Source organism: Phacochoerus africanus, chromosome 5, assembly GCF_016906955.1.
Source record: "Phacochoerus africanus isolate WHEZ1 chromosome 5, ROS_Pafr_v1, whole genome shotgun sequence".
In the NCBI taxonomy this organism is placed as follows: Eukaryota; Metazoa; Chordata; class Mammalia; order Artiodactyla; family Suidae; genus Phacochoerus; species Phacochoerus africanus.
Window position 1 is genome coordinate 19062066 of NC_062548.1, and position 19957 is coordinate 19082022.

General features: G+C 51.9%; 2 protein-coding genes across 3 annotated transcripts; one reads left to right on the forward strand and one right to left on the reverse strand.

Annotated features, from left to right (window-relative positions):
• Positions 1–8895: 8895 nt before the first annotated feature.
• On the reverse strand, positions 8896–11059 carry C5H16orf54 (chromosome 5 C16orf54 homolog). Of its 2 annotated transcripts, none has more exons than XM_047780096.1 (2): positions 10423–11059; positions 8896–10199 (listed from the first exon to the last, which is right to left on the reverse strand). In XM_047780096.1, the coding sequence occupies exons 1-2, from the start codon at positions 10648–10650 to the stop codon at positions 9534–9536; spliced, it is 894 nt and encodes a 297-aa protein (XP_047636052.1). In that variant the 5' UTR covers positions 10651–11059; the 3' UTR covers positions 8896–9533. The 2 variants fall into 2 exon arrangements, with proteins under 2 accessions (XP_047636052.1, XP_047636053.1); XM_047780097.1 differs by having other exon boundaries at positions 10950–11058.
• Positions 11060–15907: 4848 nt separating this feature from the next.
• Positions 15908–16545, forward strand: ZG16 (zymogen granule protein 16). The gene is given in 2 exon segments (XM_047782751.1): positions 15908–15943; positions 16106–16545. Coding segments are annotated over 2 exon segments (387 nt in total). The 3' UTR covers positions 16457–16545.
• The last annotated feature ends 3412 nt before the right edge of the window (positions 16546–19957 follow it).

Here is a 19957-nt window from a genome sequence, read left to right on the forward strand (position 1 = left end):
TCAGAGTTCCTATTGTGGCTCAGCAGGGTAAGGACCCAACGTAGTGTCTGCGAGGATATGGGTTTGATCCCTGGCCTCGATCAGTGGGTTAACGATCAGATGCAGCTAGGATCTGTGTCGCTGTGGTTCTGGCATAGGCTGGCAGCTACAGCTCTGTTTCAATCCCTAGTTTCCAAATGCGACTGTAAAAAGAAAAAGGGGGGGGGAAGGAAAAAACAGAACCCACTCTCTTCTTTTCCCTTTGCCAAGAGAGGAGAAAAATGGGTCCATCCACAGAGTCTACCTTCTCCAGGGAGATCCAGGGGCCCTGGTCGATCTTGAGGGAGCTACTTGACCCCTTTGCCCCTTTCTCAACCCTGGAGGAGACCAGCAATGTGGGATCCGAACCACTTCTGCCACTTACACCGCAGCTCACGGCTATGCCGGATCCTCAACCCACTGAGCAAGGCCAGGGATTGAACCCACATCCTCAGGGGTCCTAGTCGGGTTTGTTAACTGCTGAGTCACAAAGGGAACTCCTAGCTTATCTCAAATTTAAAAGCTTCAGACCAGCCAAGACCCTCATCAGTGAGCACCAAACATGTGCCAAGGACCTGAGCACATGGCGGAAATTCTTCTAGTGGAGATGCTGGCAGAAGCGCACACTGCCGGGAGTTCCTATTGTGGCCCGCCCAGTGGGTTAAGAATCCAGTATTGCGGGGAGCTGTGGCGTAGGTTGCAGATAATGGCTCAGATCCCCCTTGCTGTGGCTGTGGTCAGGCTGGCGGCTGCAGCTCTGATTCAAACCCTAGACTGGAAACTTCCAGATGCCGGATGCCTGTGTGGCCCTAAAAAGACAAAAAATGAAAAAAAAAGAAAAAGAAAACATCTCCCAAGCTGAGTCTCAAACTCACCCTGGAGCCCAGAAACGAAACAGCCCTACGGGCTGATACCAGATCTGAGTGCTAGGAGGGGATTCCAGTGGAAAAGAAAACAGATCCTGCGCCGGCAAAAGCAATCCATGCCCTCCTTACAGGGGATGGATTTCCGGGCAGTGGAGGCTGCATGAGCAAAGCTTCAGAGGTGGGAAATGGCTTGGATGTTTTGGTGTAAGGTTTGAAGCTGGGATCAGGAGAGAAAAGATGACTAGGAGCTGGGCTGGGGCCAGACCACAAAATGGTAGGTCAGAGGACTTGGCTTCTGTCCCGAAAAGAGTCAGATGGAAGCTGGAAAGTGAGATAAGCCTATTTGCTGGAAGATCTATTTGAGGGGCCAGAGAGACCTAGCAAGCAGCCCGAGAGGAGGCTGATGCAGCCACTCAGAGGGCTCGAGTGTGCATCATGGCAATGGGTTGGTAAGAAGGGCACTCAGCCAGGAAAACAGCATCTGAAAAGGCTCAGAGGGCATATGGAGCCCGATGGGTTCAGGGCGGTAGGAAGAGTTGGGTGTGGCTGTGGTGGGGGAGGGGAGGGCGGCGATGGGGCAGGGGTGGGGGTGAAGGGCAGAAGAAGGATCTCACATTTCCCCTGGGACTAGGCTTGGACGCTTTCCCCAGGCTGCCTCCCCTCCAGGGTAAAGCTCACGCCCTTTAGAGCAAATGTGTCCATCAGTTGTGCCCGGTATACAACACATGATCCATGCTGGCTGGTGGGCAAGAAGGGAATGCATATTTGATTGAGTGTCCTTGCCCAGTACGTGTTGGTCTTTTTCTCAGTTAATGCTTGTGGGGGCCGGGGTGTTAGCATCTCCATTTTAGTCACAAGGAAACAGGTTTTATGAAGTTAAAAATGCTGCTCGGGGTCGCAGATCAATAAAGTGATAGGGCAGGATTCAAAACTAAATATTTGTTGAACACCTACTATGTGCCAGGCCCTCTTCTAGGTACTGGATATACAACAATGAGTAAACAGTGAAAATCCCTGTCCTCATGGAGTTTATATTCTAGAGGGGCTGTCTCTGCAGCTGGGGGGTGGGGATAGACAAAAAAAACCCTAAAAATGCTGTCAAATCCCCTTATTTGCAGTCCCCACCAGAGGGCACTGCAACCACACCAGCTTCCATTCTCTGATTCCCTCTCCCTTCCAGGTTCCAAACATACTAGCCTATGAATGCTAAGTGTAGCCTCTGCTCCAGAATGAAGGCTGAGAAGGAGTGGGCAGCAGTCCTTTCTTCCACCCACTTTTCCAGCTTAATCCCGTCATCAGTTCCCCATTCAACCAACCAAGGTATTTCAGTGACTTTCAACGCCCCCTGTAGTCCAGAGAGCCATCATTAAGACTCAGGAGAACGGGGAGTTCCCATCATGGCTCACTGGTTAACGAATCCGAGTAGGAGCCATGAGGTTGTGGGTTCGATCCTTGGCCTTGCTCAGTGGGTGAAGGATCCGGCGTTGCCGTGAGCTGTGGTGTAGGTCCCAGACGCAGCTCGGATCCTGCGTTGCTGTGGCTCTGGCGTAGGCTGGCGGCTACAGCTCCTATTTGACCCCTAGCCTGGGAACCTCCATATGCTGCAGGAGCGGCCCAAGAAATGGCAAAAAGACAAAAAAAAAAAAAAAGACTCAGGTGAATGGGTTTACTCAGCAACACCCTACTAATACTTACCTTCCTGCCCATGCACTCCCCTTCCAGCTACCCATCCCCCCCATCCCCTCCACCCACCCGTCTCCTGGGGCTCTCAGTCTAGAGGGTGGAGGAAGGCGGGAGGTCAAACCAGGCTGGCAGAGAGTCCATGAACTCGGTGGGCATGAGTTTCAGTGCGCCAAGGCCGGCGAAAGCTGAAAGCATTTAAAAAAGGGCAAGACATTATTAGCAAACCAAACTGTATCTGAAAACAATTCAACGCTGGATCTTTAAAAAATCCCACTGTGCTATTATGTGGTATGGGCACATCTATTAATTTATTGCCCTTCAAGACAGTAGGGTAGGTAAAATTCCATAAATGTTTCAGGACCTCTGTACTTTGCTCTCGTCACTTCCTGAGTGGTAGAACATTTTGGCCATACCTCAGTAAGTAACTGCTTTTAAGACTTGCTCTCGGGGAGTTCCCTTCGTGGCACAGTGGAAACGAATCCAACTAAGAACCATGAGATTGCAGGTTCGCTCCCTGGCCTCGCTCAGTGGGTTAAGGATCCGGTGTTGCCGTGAGCTGTGGTGTAGGTCCCAGACACGGCTTGGATCCCACACTGCTGTGGCTGTGGTGTAGGCGGGCGGCTACAACTCTGGTTGGACCCCTAACCTGGGAACCTCCATATGCTGCAGGTGCAGCCCTAAAAAAAAAAGGCTTGTTTTCAGAGGCGCTAAGTAACTCAGTTTGTAAGACCAAACTACAAAGATCTGCAGAGACACTGACCGTGAGGCCATGAATAACATCCCCATTCATCGCTGTGAGCATCGCATAACCCACATAATGTGGGCTTGCTTTCCGTCGGGTAGGTGGTGCTCTGTAGATCCCTAGATCGAGTACAGCACACTTAGAAAATGACCAGAGCCAGAGATCCTCAGATATAGCTCTAGTTTGCTGGGTCACTGGGTAACCCATTTCCCTCCCAGCTCTTGAGCTAAAGTTTTCAGAAGACTTAGCACCAACAAAGAGCTATTCCATGAGTCACTGGCTGCTGCTGTTGCTGCTGCTTCTTTTGCTTTATAGGGCTGCACCGGCGGCATATGGAAGTTCCCAGGCTTGGGGTCAAGTCGGAGTTGTAGCTGCCGGCCTGTGCCACAGCCACAGCAACTCAGGATCCAAGCCTCGTCTTCCACCTACACCCCAGCTCACGGCAACACTGGACCCCTGACCCACTGAGCAAGGGCAGGGATCGAACCCACATCCTCATGGATATGAGCCAGATTTGTTTCCACAGTGCCACAGCGGAAACTCCCCCCTTGCATCATAATATTTGGCTGCTTTTTAACCAAAGTGAATTCTTTTTTGGAATGCTACATCAGTATATAAAAATCAATGTGAATTTCTTTCTTTTTTTTTTTTGGCTGTGCCTATGGCATGCAAAACTTCCCAGGCCAGGGATCAAACGCACACCACAACAGTGACCAGTGACTTGAGCCTCAGCATTGACAGTTCCAGATCCTTAGCTACTAGGTCGCCAGGAAGCTCTCAATGCTGGTTTCTTTCTTTCTTTTTGTCTTTTGTCTTTTCAGGGCCGCACCAGTGGCATATGGAGGTTCCCAGGCTAGGGGGTCTAATCGGAGCTACAGCTGTCGGCCTATACCACAGCCACAGCAACTCAGGCTCCGAGCTGCATCTGCAACCTACACCACGGCTCATGGCAACACCGGATCCTTAACCCACTGAGCGAGGCCAGGGATCGAACCCACAACCTCATGGTTCCTAGTTGGATTTGTTTCTGCCTTGCCACAACGGGAACTCCTCTTTCCTTTTTTTAATGGCCACACATGTGGCACATGAAAGTTCCCAAGGGTGAAAACAGAGCTGCAGCCGAGGCCTATGCCACAGCCAAGGCAACACTGGATCCAAGACACATCTACAACCTACTTTATAGCTTGCGGCAATGCCAGATCCTTAACCCACTGAGCAAGGCCAGGGGTCAAATCTGAATCCTCATAGACGCAACGTTGGATCCTTAACCCAATGAGCCCCAATGGGAACTCCTCAACACTGATTCCACCCCTCCCCTTTTTTTTAGGGTCACATCCAGGACATATGGAATTTCCCAGGCTAGGGGTCAATTGGAGCTGCAGCTGCCAGCCTATGCCACAGCTGTAGCAATGCCAGATCTGAGCCACGTCTGAGACCTACACTGCAGCTCATGCAACACTGTATCCGTATACCACTGGGCAGGGCCAGGGATGGAATCTGTGTCCTCATGGGTACTTGTCAGTTTCTTTACTGCGCTGAGTCACAACAGGAACTCCTCAATGCTGACTTCTTAAAGTCTGGATAAAAATCACGCTTGCCACATTAAAAAAACAAAAATCAAACCTCCTTCACTATAATCTCACCAAGAACCAAAAGTATCTTATTTGTATTTTTGGCACAATTTGCTTTGTTTTTCTCAGAATGTGAGGAGCCAGAAGGGAAATTCATTGAGATTTGTCAGCTTTTTAGGTAAAGGATTGTACTAACATATTTTTTATATTATTGGTATAGGAATTACCCAAATGGATGGAAAATTTCAAGAGCTAGACCAACCTTTGCATTAAAAAAATTCCAATCTAATTAATTCTAATGGATGAAAAGTCCATAAGGGAAAAGATAGAAGAGGCAAAAGAATTGTTTCTGTGACCTGAGGCAATCATTCAGTGCTTTGTGTACAATAATTAAAATAGAACCACAGCAGTTCCCATCGTGGGGGAGCAGAAACAAATCCAACTAGGAACCATGAGGTTGTGGGTTCGATCCCTGGCTTCACTCAATGGGTTAAGGATCCAGCATTGCCGTAAGCTGTGGTGTAGGTCACAGACGAGGCTCGGATCCTGCGTTGCTGTGGCTGTGGTGTAGGCCGGCAGTTGCAGCTCTGATTCTGGTCTGCCCCTGGCCTGGGAACCTCCATATGCCTTGGGTGCGGCCCTAAAAAAAAACAAAACCAAAACCAAAAAACTTCAGGTTATGATTTGGGGGTAAAGCGGTTTCTTTTTTCTTTTCAGGGCCATACCCTTGTCATATTCCCAGGCTAGGGGTAGATCAAAGCTGCAGCTGCTAGCCTGCGCCATAGTCACAGCAACACAGGATCTGAGCCAAATCTGGAACCTCCACCTCAGGTTGCAGCAACGCCGGATCCTTAGCCCACTGAGCGAGGCCAGGGATGGAGCCCACATCCTCAAGGACACTAGATCAGGTTCTTCACCTGCTGAGCCACAACAGAAACTCCAGAAAGCAGTTTCTGGAGAGTACTGGAAGGGTATAGAAGCCTGCGGCAGGTTGCAGAGTGACAGGGAGATGAGAAATGTACACTGCTAGGACAGACAGCTCTTTCCAGAAGGTTAGCTGTGAAGATCTGAACTCGGTTATAGAGGAAGTTGTTTGGGGGGGGGTGGGTGTTGTGAATGATATCACCTGACCAGCATCTCGCTGCCGTGAAACATCCAGAAACGCTGCACAAAATCAAGCAAACGTCCTTTGCAACGTACAGCTGGGTTTCAAGAAACTAAGGGGAACCCCCAGAGCCACAGATGAAGAGGAAATTGAAAACCAGGGTGAGGGAGCTGATGCATAGTCGTTGGTCTCGGTAAAGGAAAGGGCTTGGGTTTTATATCCATCTATTTTGTCTTTTGCTTTTTTTTTTGTCTTTTTGCCTTTTCTAGGGCCGCTCCAGTGGCATATGGGAGGTTCCTAGGCTAGGGGTCTAATCGGAGCTGTAGCTGTCAGCCTATGCCAGAGCCACAGCAACTCAGGATCTGAGCTGTGTCTGCAACCTACACCACAGCTCTTGGCTACACTGGATCCTCAACCCCACTGAGCAAGGCCAGGGATCGAACCCTCACCCTCGTGGTTCCTAGTCGGATTCGTTTGCACCGCACTACTATGGGAACTCCTATTTTGGAGATGAGGCTTTACCCGGGGCCTTAAAAACAGACCCTAATATACAGCTCAGCCCCTTAAAAGGTGAGACCCTCAGTGAAAAAGCAGAATAGAAAAAAAAAAAAAAAAAAAAAAGAGCAAACTTGCCATCAGCGAAGGGAGCATAAAAGAAACTTGTGGGTCTCACCCTGAGATCTCAGAATTCATCACCAAAGGAGTTCCCTGGTGGCCTAGCAATTAAGGATCTGGCTTTGTCACTTCTGTGGCTCAGGTTGGATCTCTGGCCCGGGAACTTCTGCATGCTATAGGTAGAGCCCCCTCCTCCCCAAAAAAGCAAACCAAGGTGAGCCCTCATTTAGGTTTGGGGTTCAAATTTACACCATTCTTACAGTCGCGGAAGCCCAAATAAAATGAACAAATAATGTGGTCCAGGGATGGTAATTCCCCTGAAGCATCCTTGGCAGGAGCTAACACAAAAACTCTCTAAGAGACACGTGGATTCCCACTGATATGGCCTTGCTGAAGCTGAGTTCACAGCCCCAGCTTAGAACACATAAGAGGAAGCCATCTGTCACGAAAGGGAGCAGACACAGGCCACCCTAGAACTTGGAACTCCAAACAAGGAGTTATTGAGTAACTCAAAAACGCATTGAGCAAAGGGCCATCCAGGAGGGGTTTTTTTTGGTTTTGTTTTTTTGTCTTTTTAGGGCCGCACCCGAGGCATATGGAGGTTCCCAGGCTAGGGGTCCAATCAGAGCTGCAGCTGCCGGCCTACACCACGGCCACAGCAACGCAGGATCCGAGCCACATCTGTGACCTACATCATAGCTCACCTCAACGCCAGAGCCTTAACCCACTGAGCGAGGCCAGGGATTGAACTGCGTCCTTATGGATGCTAGTCAGATTCGTGCCCACTGAGCCAGGATGGGAATTCCTCCCCAGTGGACCGCTCACACTTCATCGGCAGAGTCCCCATGACCCAGTCCTGTCAGCTGATGGTGACAACAAGAACTGACATATAGTTACTGGCTGGTGAGTGACAGAGATGGGCCAGCAGCCCTGATCTCTCCCTGTCTCGGTTCTGTCTTCCTGTCTTACTTCACCTCTCTCCACCCCCGCTGCTGCCAATAGAGACGGTGAGCTCCCAGGGGGCGGGGCCAGGCCTGTTTCCTCCCACCCGGGGCCTGGCTCTGCGGTGAGGCTCAGCAGACAGGCTGGATGAGTGTACCTGGCAGGGTCGGGGTGGGGGACGCTCCGCCTAGGGGCTTCGAATTGCCTGGCTGCTCCTCCAACCTCTGGGATCCAAGGGGCAAGAGGGGAGGTCCAGGCCCAAGGGCTCCCCAACCCTCCCGAATAGGAAGAGCTGCGTGCTGGCCTCTGCCAACCGTAGCATTTCCAGGGTGTGGGTGAACTTGGCGGGGGGCGGTGCTGGAGGGCATTAAGCAGCACAGGATGGCTACTCCCTGGGCAAGGCTCACGTCAGTCCCAGAACTTCTGGGGGAAGGTCTCAGGGTGGCGCTAGAATATCTAACACTTTCCTAACACTTGCTGATCCATCCAACTGTGTCCTTTTTTTTTTTTTTTTTTAATATAGTTGACATCTGTGTCCTTTTAACAAAGAAAGAGCAGATCTCAAGGTCAATGCCTCCCCCAGGGAACAATGTCTATGTAGAACTTGATATCTTTGTTTACATTATGTCTATTCACATGTTTTACCTTCTATTTCTGGCAAGGGATATTTGATGTTCCGCTGACAGAGTGACACGAAACAGAGGCCTTGTCAAACAAATTTATTAAGAAAACAGTAAACCAATTTAAAGAAAAAATGTGCAGATGGTACACTGATAGGGCAAACAGCCTAACATTCAGGACCCAAGTTTGGGAAGTCAGACCCCAGGGAATGGAAACTCCTTTGCCTCCCCCAACCCGTGGCTCCTCGCCCAAAGGGGAGGTCAGCTGATACAGAGACTAGGGCTCCGTTTCTGCGGGGTGGGGCGCACATCTGTTTCTCTGGACCACTCCAGCACGCTGGGATGGAAGATGGCCAGAGGCCCCGTTTGGGGAGCTGCCCTTTCCCGGGAATGTGTCCCTTTCCATACTGGACCAAACCTAGCTCTCCTTGGCCCAGGGCCACCCTCACTGTGGAGGGTAAGATCCAGAAGGCTCATGGGTTGGTGGCCTCAAGAGAGGACGCAACACCTGCTGGGCTTTTCAGACTCCAGACCCCAGCTACAGGCAAGAGAGGGCCTCTTGGGGAGTTCCTGTTGTGGCTCATCTGTAAGGAATCCAACTAGGAACCATGAGGTTGTGGGTTCGATCCCTGCCCTTGCTCAGCGGGTTAAGGATCCCGCGTTGCCGTGAGCTGTGGTGTAGGTTGCAGACGCGGCTCGGATCTGGTGTTGCTGTGGCTGTGGTGTAGGCCAGCAGCTACAGCTCCGATTGCACCCCTAATCGGCCGCAGGTGCAGCTCTAAAAAGGGGGTAAAAAGAGAGAGAGGGGACCTCTTTCTGCAGGGTGGGGGTGAAAGCCACGGTTTGGCTGTAATAAGATGCTCTCTTGCCTGGTCTTGAGCTCTCTGTCGGTGTTGTTCTGGAGGGGCGGCGTGGCTCTGGGAAGCTGAATATCTGTCATCTCCTGCTAGCAAGGCTGACACCCGTCATTGCCACACTCGACGTTTCTTCAGCATCCACGGGACCCTTCACAACGCGGGCATCTTAGGTGCCTGCTGAAGGAGGGTGGATGTGCTATTTCCTGCCTGTCTGGTACCTTGAGTTCTTAATTCGGAATGTGATTTTGGCAGCTTCAGGCCCAGAGCTGGCCCCAAGTCCAGTTTTCTGTGCCGCAGCCCTTGGCAGCTGAGCAAAGGCCACTCCAAGCTTCTCTGCAGCACAGGCTCCATCCACACCCAGGCTGCTCAGGCCCAGATCCAAAGGAACTGAAACCCCCAAAGTAAACAGCCTGGGAGAGGCATTTTTGCCTGGGGTGGGGATGCCCTCAGGTGTGGGCTCGGGCTCTCAGAAGTCTCAGGGGCCTCTGGGGGCCAGTCCTCCAGGCCCTGGGGGTCAAAACCCCACGCTGGTCCGGCCTTCACGCCTCCAGAAAGCTGAGATCTGCTCCAGGGTGACCCGAGGCTGGAGGCCCCACTCGGGATCAGGGCTTCCTGGCCGCTGCCTCCGGGCCTGGGGGCTCCCCAGGTACCCACTGGCCTCTGGCCTCTGTTCGGGCTCGGCCCAGCTCACCAGGCCTGGGGCGTGGGGCCTCTCTTCCCAGACCTGGGGCCTCCAGAAGGTGCTGCGGGCTGGGGCCTGGGGCGGGGTCTGGGGGACCAAGGAGTTGCGAGGGGAGTTGGGGGCAGGTGGGGCTGTAGCTCGTGCCTCCAAGGTGCCCCCCAAGGTGGGTGGGTCCGGGACTCGGTCCATCAGCAGGGGGACTGAGGAGCCATACCAGTCCTCTGAGCGCTCTCGGGGGGTGCCTGTGGGTTCGATCCACAGTTCTCCCCCCGGGCGCCAAACCAGGGTGGGCGCGAGGGTCCCCGGGTCTGGGCGGAGGGAGCGGCGGAACAGGCGTTCGGCCAACACGGCTGTGGTCAGGAGGAAGACGGCGGCCAGGGCGGCCAGGACCAGCATGATGGGGACGCAGGGCCCACAGGGCAGCGGGGGCCATGAGGAGGCTGCCAATGCCAGGGGCTCCTCCATGGGCCCGGAGGGCTGCTCTGGCGTCGGAGGCATCTGGAGAGGCAGAGAGAGGAGAGACAGGGCAGGAAGCGTGTGAGACAGGCTTGGCACATCTTGCGGAGGAGGGGGCAGCGGGTGTGCACAGAGTGAGGAGAGAGACAGCGGGGAGCAGGGCTTGGGGACAGCTGGCTGAAGAAACCACCCCAGGCAGACAAAGGAGCCAGGAGGACCCCGAAAGGGCAGGAGGGAGTCAGATGGTCAGAGAGATGGGGCTGACCTGGGTCTGCAGCCAGGCCCTCCTGCTCGGCATCCTCAGCCCCGTCCCCGAAGCCGCACGGTCCTCCCAGATTCCAGGGTGCCTCAGACAAACGTCCAAGGGCGCCAAGGTCTTCGTCCCTCCCCCTGCCCGCCCCACCCCCACCGTCTCAGCCCCTTCGGGTCTTCTTAGAAGAGGAAGTTGCTGAGTGAGGAACTGAGAGCCTCCATTCCCAGCTCTGCCCAGCATGTGTGCCCCGCTCCTGGCCACCTTCACCTCCTCCACCTCGGTGGCACCCTGGACGCTCCTTTGCCCTCAAGTCCCTCGGGAGTCGGTCTTGCTCTCTGCAGAGGCTCCCCGGGTTTGCTGTGGTGCCAGGTCTCAGGTGCCACTTCTGCCCCTGTCCCTGCCTCTCCGGCTCTGCCCAGTCTCTGCCCAACTCTGTCTCCCTTGTTTGTCTTGGATGGCCTCTCTCTGGCCCCAGCAACTGCCGCCCCCCCCCCGGCCCCGGCTGCATTTGCAGGGGCCTCCTGCCCATTTCACCTCACCTCCATCGGTTCTTGAGCTCCTGGCTCTCCCTCAGAGCCACCCGTGCCTGTGCGAGCGGAGGACGCCGGGCAGTTGCCTTAGATGAGGGCGGAAGGGAGGGCACCACCTGTTGCTGGGCAACTGTGCCCTGGATCCCCCAGCCACCCCCGCGGTGCGTTTCCAAGGCAACCTGGGGGGATGTGGTCACCGCTGTGGGGAGGTGTTTCCTGGCAAGAGGTGGGGCCGGAATGGGCAGCGGCTCTGTGAACTCAGTGTCACCCCATAGTCAGGTCCCTGGCCCCAGGACATCTGCCTGGAAGCCAGGAAAGAGAGACAGCCCATCCAGGCCACCAAGGTGCCTCGTTCTGCCTGCTCCCAGGGGGGTGCCCTGTTCCTGCCCTGCACAGTCAGCCCCACCAAACCCACTCCTGCTCTCTGCCCCCCATGCCCTCGTGCATGCCCCGCTTTCTCCCTGCTTTTCATAAACATACATCTCCTTGTCTTCAAGCCTTTTAGCCACAATTTTGGTTGGAAAATGTCTGTGAGATAAGGCTTGGGTAGCAAAATATCAAGCCTCTAGGAAGGATGTAGGCTAGAAAAACATGCTTAGGGAGTTAAGAACCCAACTAGGATCCATGAGGATGCGGGTTCCATCCCTGGCCTCGCTCAGTGGGTTAAGGATCCAGCATTGCTGTGAGCTGTGGTGTAGGTCACAGACAAGGCTCAGATCTGGCATTGCTGTGGCTTATGGTTGGCTGGCAGCTGTAGCTCCAATTTGATGCCTAGCCTGGGAACTTCTATACGCCGCGGGTGCGGCCCTAAGAAAAGCAAAAACAACCAAAAAAAAAAAAAAAAAGGAGTTCCCGTCGCGGCACAGTGGTTAACGAATCCAACTAGGAACCATGAAGTTGCGGGTTCGGTCCCTGCCCTTGCTCAGTGGGTTAAGGATCCGGCGTTGCCATGATCTGTGGTGTAGGTTGCAGACGCGGCTTGGATCCCGAGTTGCTGTGGCTCTGGCGTAGGCTGGTGGCTATAGCTCTGATTCAACCCCTAGCCTGGGAACCTCCATATGCCGCGGGTGCGGCCCAAGAAATAACAACAACAACAACAAAAAAAAAAAAAAAAGACAAAAAAAAACAAACCATGCATAGGCCTATCTCCAAGACCCTGAACATTTGCCATCTCAGCTCCTTTCTCCTGGCGCTGAGGGTTGAAGGAGCTGGGGCCGGGGTGGGAGGAGGAGCATCTGAGCCTGGATTGGAGGCCTTTCAGAGATGATCTCCTTCCATTCACTCCCTGACAAGTGACCAGTAAGCCCCGAATTAGGGAGGTGTTGTGCCCTAAGTCACACATGTCAGAGGACAGGGGACGCATAGACATGAATTATTCATCTGGCAAATAACCTCTACATAGCACCGGTATTCCTAGGTATTACTTTTTTTTTTCTTTTTAGGGCTGCGCCTGCGGCACATGGAGATTCCCAGGCTAGGGGTCAAATCAGAGCTACAGCTGCCAGCCTACGCCACAGCCACAGCAACGCCAGAACCAAGCTGTGTGTGCGACCTACAGCACATCTCCCGGCAACACCGGATCCTTAAAGCCACTGAGCAAGGCCAGGGATCGAACCCACATCCTCATGGATCCTAGTCAGATTCGTTTCTGCTGAGCCACGATGGGAACTCCAATATTTTTTTTAAATTGGGTGTTCGTTGAGTTTAGGCTTAGGTTTCAATCCTTTTTATCTTTCTTTCTGTTTTGGTATTCATATTTTGTTGTGCAAAATGACAGCCAGTGAATGTAAAAGGCTACCAAAAATATGTGGCTGTGTAAATGTCTCACAAAAGAGGGTCACAGGAGTTCCTGTCATGGCGCAGTGGTTAATGAATCCGACTAGGAACCATGAGGTTGCGGGTTCAATCCCTGGCCTTGCTCAGTGGGTTAAGGATCTGGTGTTGCCGTGAGCTGTGGTGTAGGCCGGCAGCTACAGCTCTGATTTGATCCTTAGCCTGGGAACCTCCATATGCCGCAGGAACGGCCCTAGAAAAGGCAAAACAGAAGAAGAAGAAAAAAAAGAGTCACAAGGGCAGCCTGACTCAGATTACTCCATCCTAGTGGTTTGGAGGGAAGGACCAGAAGGAGCACAAATGGGCCGGGGATGGGAGTAGGAGGAAGGGTTCGTCCCAAGGCTCTGTGTCTTGTGACATCTGCAGAAACGTTATGAGATCAGATTTTGATGAGATTATAAGCCTTAAAATAAAACCTGAACGTAATATCACTGCAGTGGACACTTACAAATGGCTAAGGTGGTAAATATTCCCTCATGGATGCCAATTGAGTTCTTTTTTTTTTTTTTGTCTTTTTTGCTATTTCTTGGGCCGCTCCTGCGGCATATGGAGGTTCCCAGGCTAGGGGTCTAATCGGAGCTGTGGCCGCCAGCCTACGCCAGAGCCACAGCAACGCAGGATCCGAGCCGCGTCTGCAACCTACACCACAGCTCACGGCAACACTGGATCGTTAACCCACCGAGCAAGGGCAGGGACCGAACCCTCAACCTCATGGTTCCTAGTCGGATTCGTTAACCACTGCGCCACGACGGGAACTCCCCAATTGAGTTCTTAACCCAATGAGCCACGAGGGGAACGCTTCCACTGCTGCACTTTCTACATGTGGCAAGACTGGCCGGCCAAACTTAATTATTATTTCTATTGAGCTATCCTTCGCATACTATACATTTCACGCTTTTACTTTGTACCCTTCAGTGGTTTTTAGTGTAGTTACAAGGATGTGCAACCATCACCACTGTCTCATTTCAAAACCTTTTCATTACCCCAGGAGGAAACCTGTACCCATTCCTTCCTCCTGCCAGCCTCCGGTAACCACGACCTGCTTTCTCTCGCTACGAGTTTGTCGATTCTGGACATTTCATAGAAATGCAGCCATATGATTTGCGGCCTTTTGCGTCTTGCATCTTTCACAGAGCGTAATGTTTTCAAGGTTCATCCATGCTATAGCATGCATCAATACTTCATTCCTTTTTTTTATAGCTGAATAAATATTATCCCAGCATATGGATAGATATTTTCCCCACTATCCAAAAGCAGAGCATTTTTTTTTGTCTTTTTGTCATTTTAGGGCCACACCTGCAGCATATGGGGGTTCCCAGGCAAGGGGTTGAATCAGAGCTACAGCTCTGGCCTATACCACAGCCACAGCAACGCAGGATCCGAGCCGCGTCTGCCACCCACACCACAGCTCATGGCAGCACCGGATCCTTAACCCACTGAGCAAGGCCAGGGAGTGAACCTGCAACCTCATGGTTCCTAGTCGGATTCGTTTCCGATGCACCACAATGGGAACTCCAAAATAGAGCATTTTTACGAGAACTTCTGTAAGCCAAAACAGTGTAAAATGAAGACGAAATCATCTTAGGATACATCTTGCTAACAGATGCACAAAATAAACTGAGATAAAGCACAGATGCTCACAGACACAATTCCTGCAGCCCTATTTGCCTTGACACTTTCCTCCTGCAGTGACGGAGTGTATCTTCCACTGCTCATCCAGCCTCATTCAAAAGTCTCTGTTCCAGAGTTCCTGTCGTGGCTGGCTTAGTGGTTAACGAACCTGACTAGTATCCACGAGGGTGCAGGTTCAATCCCTGGCCTCGCTCAGTGGGTTAAGGAGCCAGCGTTGCCGTGAGCTGTCGTGTAGATCACAAACACGGCTCGGATCTCGTGTTGCTGTGGCTGTGGCGTAGGCCGGCGGCTACAGCTCTGATTCAACCCCTAGCCTGGGAACCTCCATATGCCGAGGGTGTGGCCCTAAACACACACACACACACACACACATAAAGTCTCTGTTCCTCACAAGCTACTCTTCGCAGCCATAACTGACTCTGTGTCCTTCCTCTAAGTGCCTCGAAGTTTACTGAGTACATTTTTCTGTCTCATTTAATCGTCTAAAATAACACTTTGAGGAATTCCTTGGTGGCTTAGCCATTAAGGATTCAGCATTGTCACTGCTGTGGCTCAGGTCACTGTGGTGGCACGTGTTTGATCCCTGGCTTGGGAACTTCCCCTTCTTCTTCTTTTTCTTTTTAGGGCCACACCCATAGCCTAGGGAAGTTCCCAGGCTAGGGGTTGAATTGGAGCTGTTGCTGCCGGCCTGTGCCAGAGCCACAGCAACAGCAGATCTGAGCCCCGTGTTCGACCTACGCCACAGCTCACAGCAACACTGGATCCTTAACCCACTGAGCAAGGTCGGGGATCGAACCTGCAATCTCATGGTTCCTAGTTGGATTCGTTTCCACTGTGCCATGATGGGAACTCTACTTTTACCAGATTTCTTGATTCCACCTGCGGCCAGGGAGCCTTTCCCCAAGGCCTTTGCGCTTAACTCCTCAAGTTTCTTCTGCTCCTCTTTCTCTTTCTGCTTCAATGCCTAAATCCAGCTCCTTGGCCTGCATCTTGGGCTGCTTCAGGGGCTTCTTCTTGCCATCTTCATGGCCCACATGGCACCTGCCGTGCCTTCCCCAGCCTCCACGTGAAGTTTAAATCCCTTCTGGCACCCTCTATTTTTGCTTGACGCCTTTCCCAAAATACATATCCTTTTGCTCCTGGATCTGTGTACCCTGGCACAGCACAGACAAGTGTCTTTCTTCATGGGATGTCTGAAAAATTCCTTTTCTTCTTTTAAGTAGGGAGTAGGGGCCCAGTGGAGTATAGACTTCAAATTCAAGCTCTGGGGGCTCCCGTGGTAGCTCAGCAGAAACGATTCTGACTAGTACTCATGAAGATGCAGGTTCGATCCCTGGCCTCGCTAGGTGGGTCAAAGGATCCTGTGTTGCTGGGGCAGTGGCGTAGGCCAGTGGCTGCAGCTCCAATTTGACCCCTAGCCTGGGAACCTCCATATGCTACAGGTGTGGCCCTAAAAAGACCAAAAAAAAAAAAAAAATCTAGCTCTGATAGTTACTGTCTGGATGACTCTGGGCAAGTCGTCTTCCCTCTGTGAGCCTGTTTGTCAGCAAAATGAGGAGTTGAGGTTCCACGCCTGATCTCCAAGGGCTCACGCAACCCTCACATTGTGTGGAACTGGCAGGACACGTGTCATCCCTGTCACCAGTTTGAAGGTCTCAACGTGGAGGCCAAGAGGCCCTGAATTCTGATCCCCTACTCAGTGTGTCCCTTCCTCCTCTCCTCACCCTGCCCCCAGGCTCCAGGTGCGCTGCGGCAAGGTGTCGAGCAACTATGTGGGTGGCACTCAGGGGGAGCTGGAGGAGATCTTTCTTTACCCGGAGGAGTCGGTGGTCCAGGTATCTGGCAAATATAGCTCCTACCTGAGGAAGCTGATCTTTGTGACTGACAAGTTCCACTTCCTAGCTTTTGGGAAAGACACAGGCACGAGTTTCAATGCTGTCCCCTTGGACCCCAACACTGTGCTACGATTCATCAGTGGCTGAGCTGGGAGCCTTATCGATGCCATTGGCCTGCACTGGGACTCCTACTCCAGGGACTACGAGAACTGCTGAGTTACACGGCACCCCTGCAAGGGGGGTGTGGGAACCCCGCAATCACCAACCACCATCTACATGTCTCAATAAAAAAAAAAACACATGGACATGGCTAAAGCTGGTGTGTGGTAGGGCGTCTGCAGCTGGGGTCCACCCCCGGACTCTGCGTATGGATGTGTGAATCTCCTTTTTGGCTACTTGTCAGATGTCAACCTGGGAAGAGTGGGAGGATAAAGGAGAGAGGTATACGCATCCTGGGTTTTGGGGTTCCCATCATGGTGCATCGGAAGCGAATCCGACTAGGAACCATGAGGTTGCGGGCTCGATCCCTGGCCTTGCTCAGTGGGTTAAGGGTCCACTGTTGCTGTGAGCTGTGGTGCAGATCACAGATGTGGCTCAGAGCCCACGTGGCTGTGGTGTAGGCCGGCGGCTACAGCTCCGATTGGACCCCTAGCCTGGGAACCCCCATGTGTGCCACGGGTTTGGCCCTGAAAAAGCCAAAAAAAAAAAAAAAGAATTCTGGGTTTTTCTTCACAATTTATCAAGAGGAGGTAAGATTCTGGCCTGTAGCCCAGTTCTCTTTTCAAGCGTTGACCCAAACTCGAGTTCTGAAGCCAAGAAGGCCTAGTTGTGGATAGTGACTTGAACCGCATTTGTTCCACTCTTCGGCCCTTGTCGTCCCCTCGAGACAGTGCCTCGCCACCAAAAGGCACCTCACTCCCCTGACCTTAACCCACTGGCTGCACGTGGGTGGCCTGGGCTATCTTCCTTTGTTCGTTCCCAGAACTCACCTGAGTCCCAAAGTTTAGCCTAAGTTCCTGCCAAGGACTCTGCCTATTACTGCAGCCTTCCCACCTTTACCCACAAGCGCTGGGGTCCTTGCTCAGCTCTTTGAGAACCGAGGTTCTTTCCTTAGGAAGTCACCATCTCCTCGACAGCTTCTACTCTGCCAGTCCCATCCTTAAAAAAGGCACTCCGGAGTTCCCGTCATGGCGCAGTGGTTAATGAATCCGACTAGGAACCATGAGGTTGAGGGTTCGATCCCTGGCCTTGCTCAGTGGGTTAAGGATGCGGCGTTGCCGTGAGCTGTGGTGCAGGTTGCAGACGCGGCTTGGATCCTGCGTTGCTGTGGCTCTGGTGTAGGCTGGTGGCTATGGCTCCGATTAGACCCCTAGCCTGGGAATCTCCATATGCCACAGGAGCGGCCCAAGAAATAGCAAAAAGACCAAAAAAAAAAAAAAAAAAGGCATTCCAAGGAGGGTGGAGATTTCCATCATAGGTTGCCATGAACACAGGGGGTTGGCTAGGGTGACTGGACATATATATAAAAGAAAATTTGTTGCAAAGAATTGGCTTATGCAGCTGTGGAGCCTGGCTAGACAAATCTGAAATCTGTATGGAAGCCCAGCAATCCGGAAACTTCTGGGCAGGAAGAGATGCTACAGTCTACAGATGAAATTTCTTCTTCCTCAGGGAAACCTCAGTTTGGCACCTCCCCCCGCCAAGATTAATTTATTAGGTTATAAAAATCTATACTCTTAGTACAGTTTGACTTTTGTTTTGGCTGGGCCCATGGCATGCATAAGTTTCTGTGCCAGGGATCGAACCCGAGCCACAGCTGTAACCAGAGCCACAGCAGTGACAACAGTGATAACCTGCTGAGCCACAAGGGAAGTCAGACTTATTTAGATTCCACCTATAAATGATACCATGCAGTATCAGTTTTGCTCTCAAGACTTGTAATTGACTAGATAAGGAATATCCAGGATAATGTCACTTATTTAAAGTCAAAGGCTTGTAGACGGTCACCAGGTCTACAAAATATCTTCATAGCAACACCTAGATCAGTTTAATGAAATACTATACTGTAGTTTAGCCCAAGAGACACATGAACTACCTGTTGCACCTGATAAAACCTAAGAGGGCTGAGGTGGGGATTCTGGATAATGGCAGGGAGTGAAGGAGTTTGCTGACCAGTCAGGTAAATGGATTACTGAGTAATGTTGGGAACCTCACTGTCAAAGGTCAGAATGAGTTGACAGTGTCCTGCACAGGGACTTAGGAAACCGAAGTTCTAGCTCCGCTCGGGTATATGACCTCAGCCGAATCTCTTAACCTCTTTGGATTTAAATTACCCCTCCCTTTTTTTTTTTTGCCTTTTCTAGGGCCGCTCCCGCGGCATATGGAGGTTCCCAGGCTAGGGGTCGAATCGGCACTGTAGCCGCTAGCCTACGCCAGAGCCACAGCAACATGGGATCCGAGCCGAGTCTGCAACCTACACCACAGCTCACGGCAACGCTGGATCCTTCACCCACTGAGCAAGGCCAGGGACCGAACCGGCAACCTCATGGTTCCTAGTTGGATTCGCTAACCACTGCGCCACAACGAGAACTCCTCAATTACCCCTTTGTAAAATAAGCTTAATTTGGTCAAATGCTCTCTAAAGCCTGTCACACCTAGAAATCTGAATTCTGGACTTCCTTTGTGCCACAGCGGGTTAAGGATCCCACATTGTTACTGCTGTGACCGGAGCAATGCATTAATAAATATTTTCAACTTGTATTTATTTCTAACACAGTAAATGTGGATTGATAAAAATCAGAAGATATTTGGGGTCTCAATTTTTAAGAACGTAAAGGGATTTCAAGGCCCTCCCCAAAACATTAGAACCAGTGGTCCAATATTTGTTTTGTTTTGTTTTTTATAGTTTGACATAATGTCTAAACCAGGGCCTTACCAGGAGCTCAAAGATGGGATGGTCACGCCTGGTTAAGCTCCAGAAGGGATAGGGAACTATTTAACAGATAACTGAACTCGTAGGACATGGGCGAAGTTGACTAAGTAACAGATGGAGCCTGACTTTCACGCCCACTCCGCCGCGTAGAGCTCTGTTACAAAGGAAGGGACATCCCAGCTGGGATCCTCAGCTCAGGCATGTGACATAAAGGGACACACATGTCACCTGGCCTCTGCACCTCATATAGTGGCTTTGGGATCAGCAGGACCTAACTGTCCACAACCCAGCCAGCAGGGTCCTGATCTAAATAAGTGACCAGACGTTAAAGCACCGTTGACTGGCCCCCGAGGTCAAGTCCGGAAATCCACAAAAGGATCCCCTCCCACCAAGCTCGAGAATCAAATTCTGAGGCAAGAAAGTGTAAAACTGAAGATCACTACCAGTCGTTTAGAATAATCCCATGCCCATGCATCTTTCTTATCCCTATAGTGGGCCATATTCTGCCACGAAAATAGCGAAAACTGTATTTAGTTCAGAGAAATTTTCGGATAAATCGATTAACTATCTCGGAACACCGTCTGCTTGATTCGTACCAAAAGTCGCAGTTTGAGAGGGGAAAAAAACAAAAAACAACGAGGCGAAAAGTCTACACCTAAGGTAAATCTACGCCTCGAAACCCAGAAGGTAAAAAGAGCCGGGGGCTGGCGACGCTCACCAGCTACCCCGACGGCCACTGTCGCAAACGCCTCCGGCGGCAGCGGCGTTTGCGCGGGAGGGCCGGC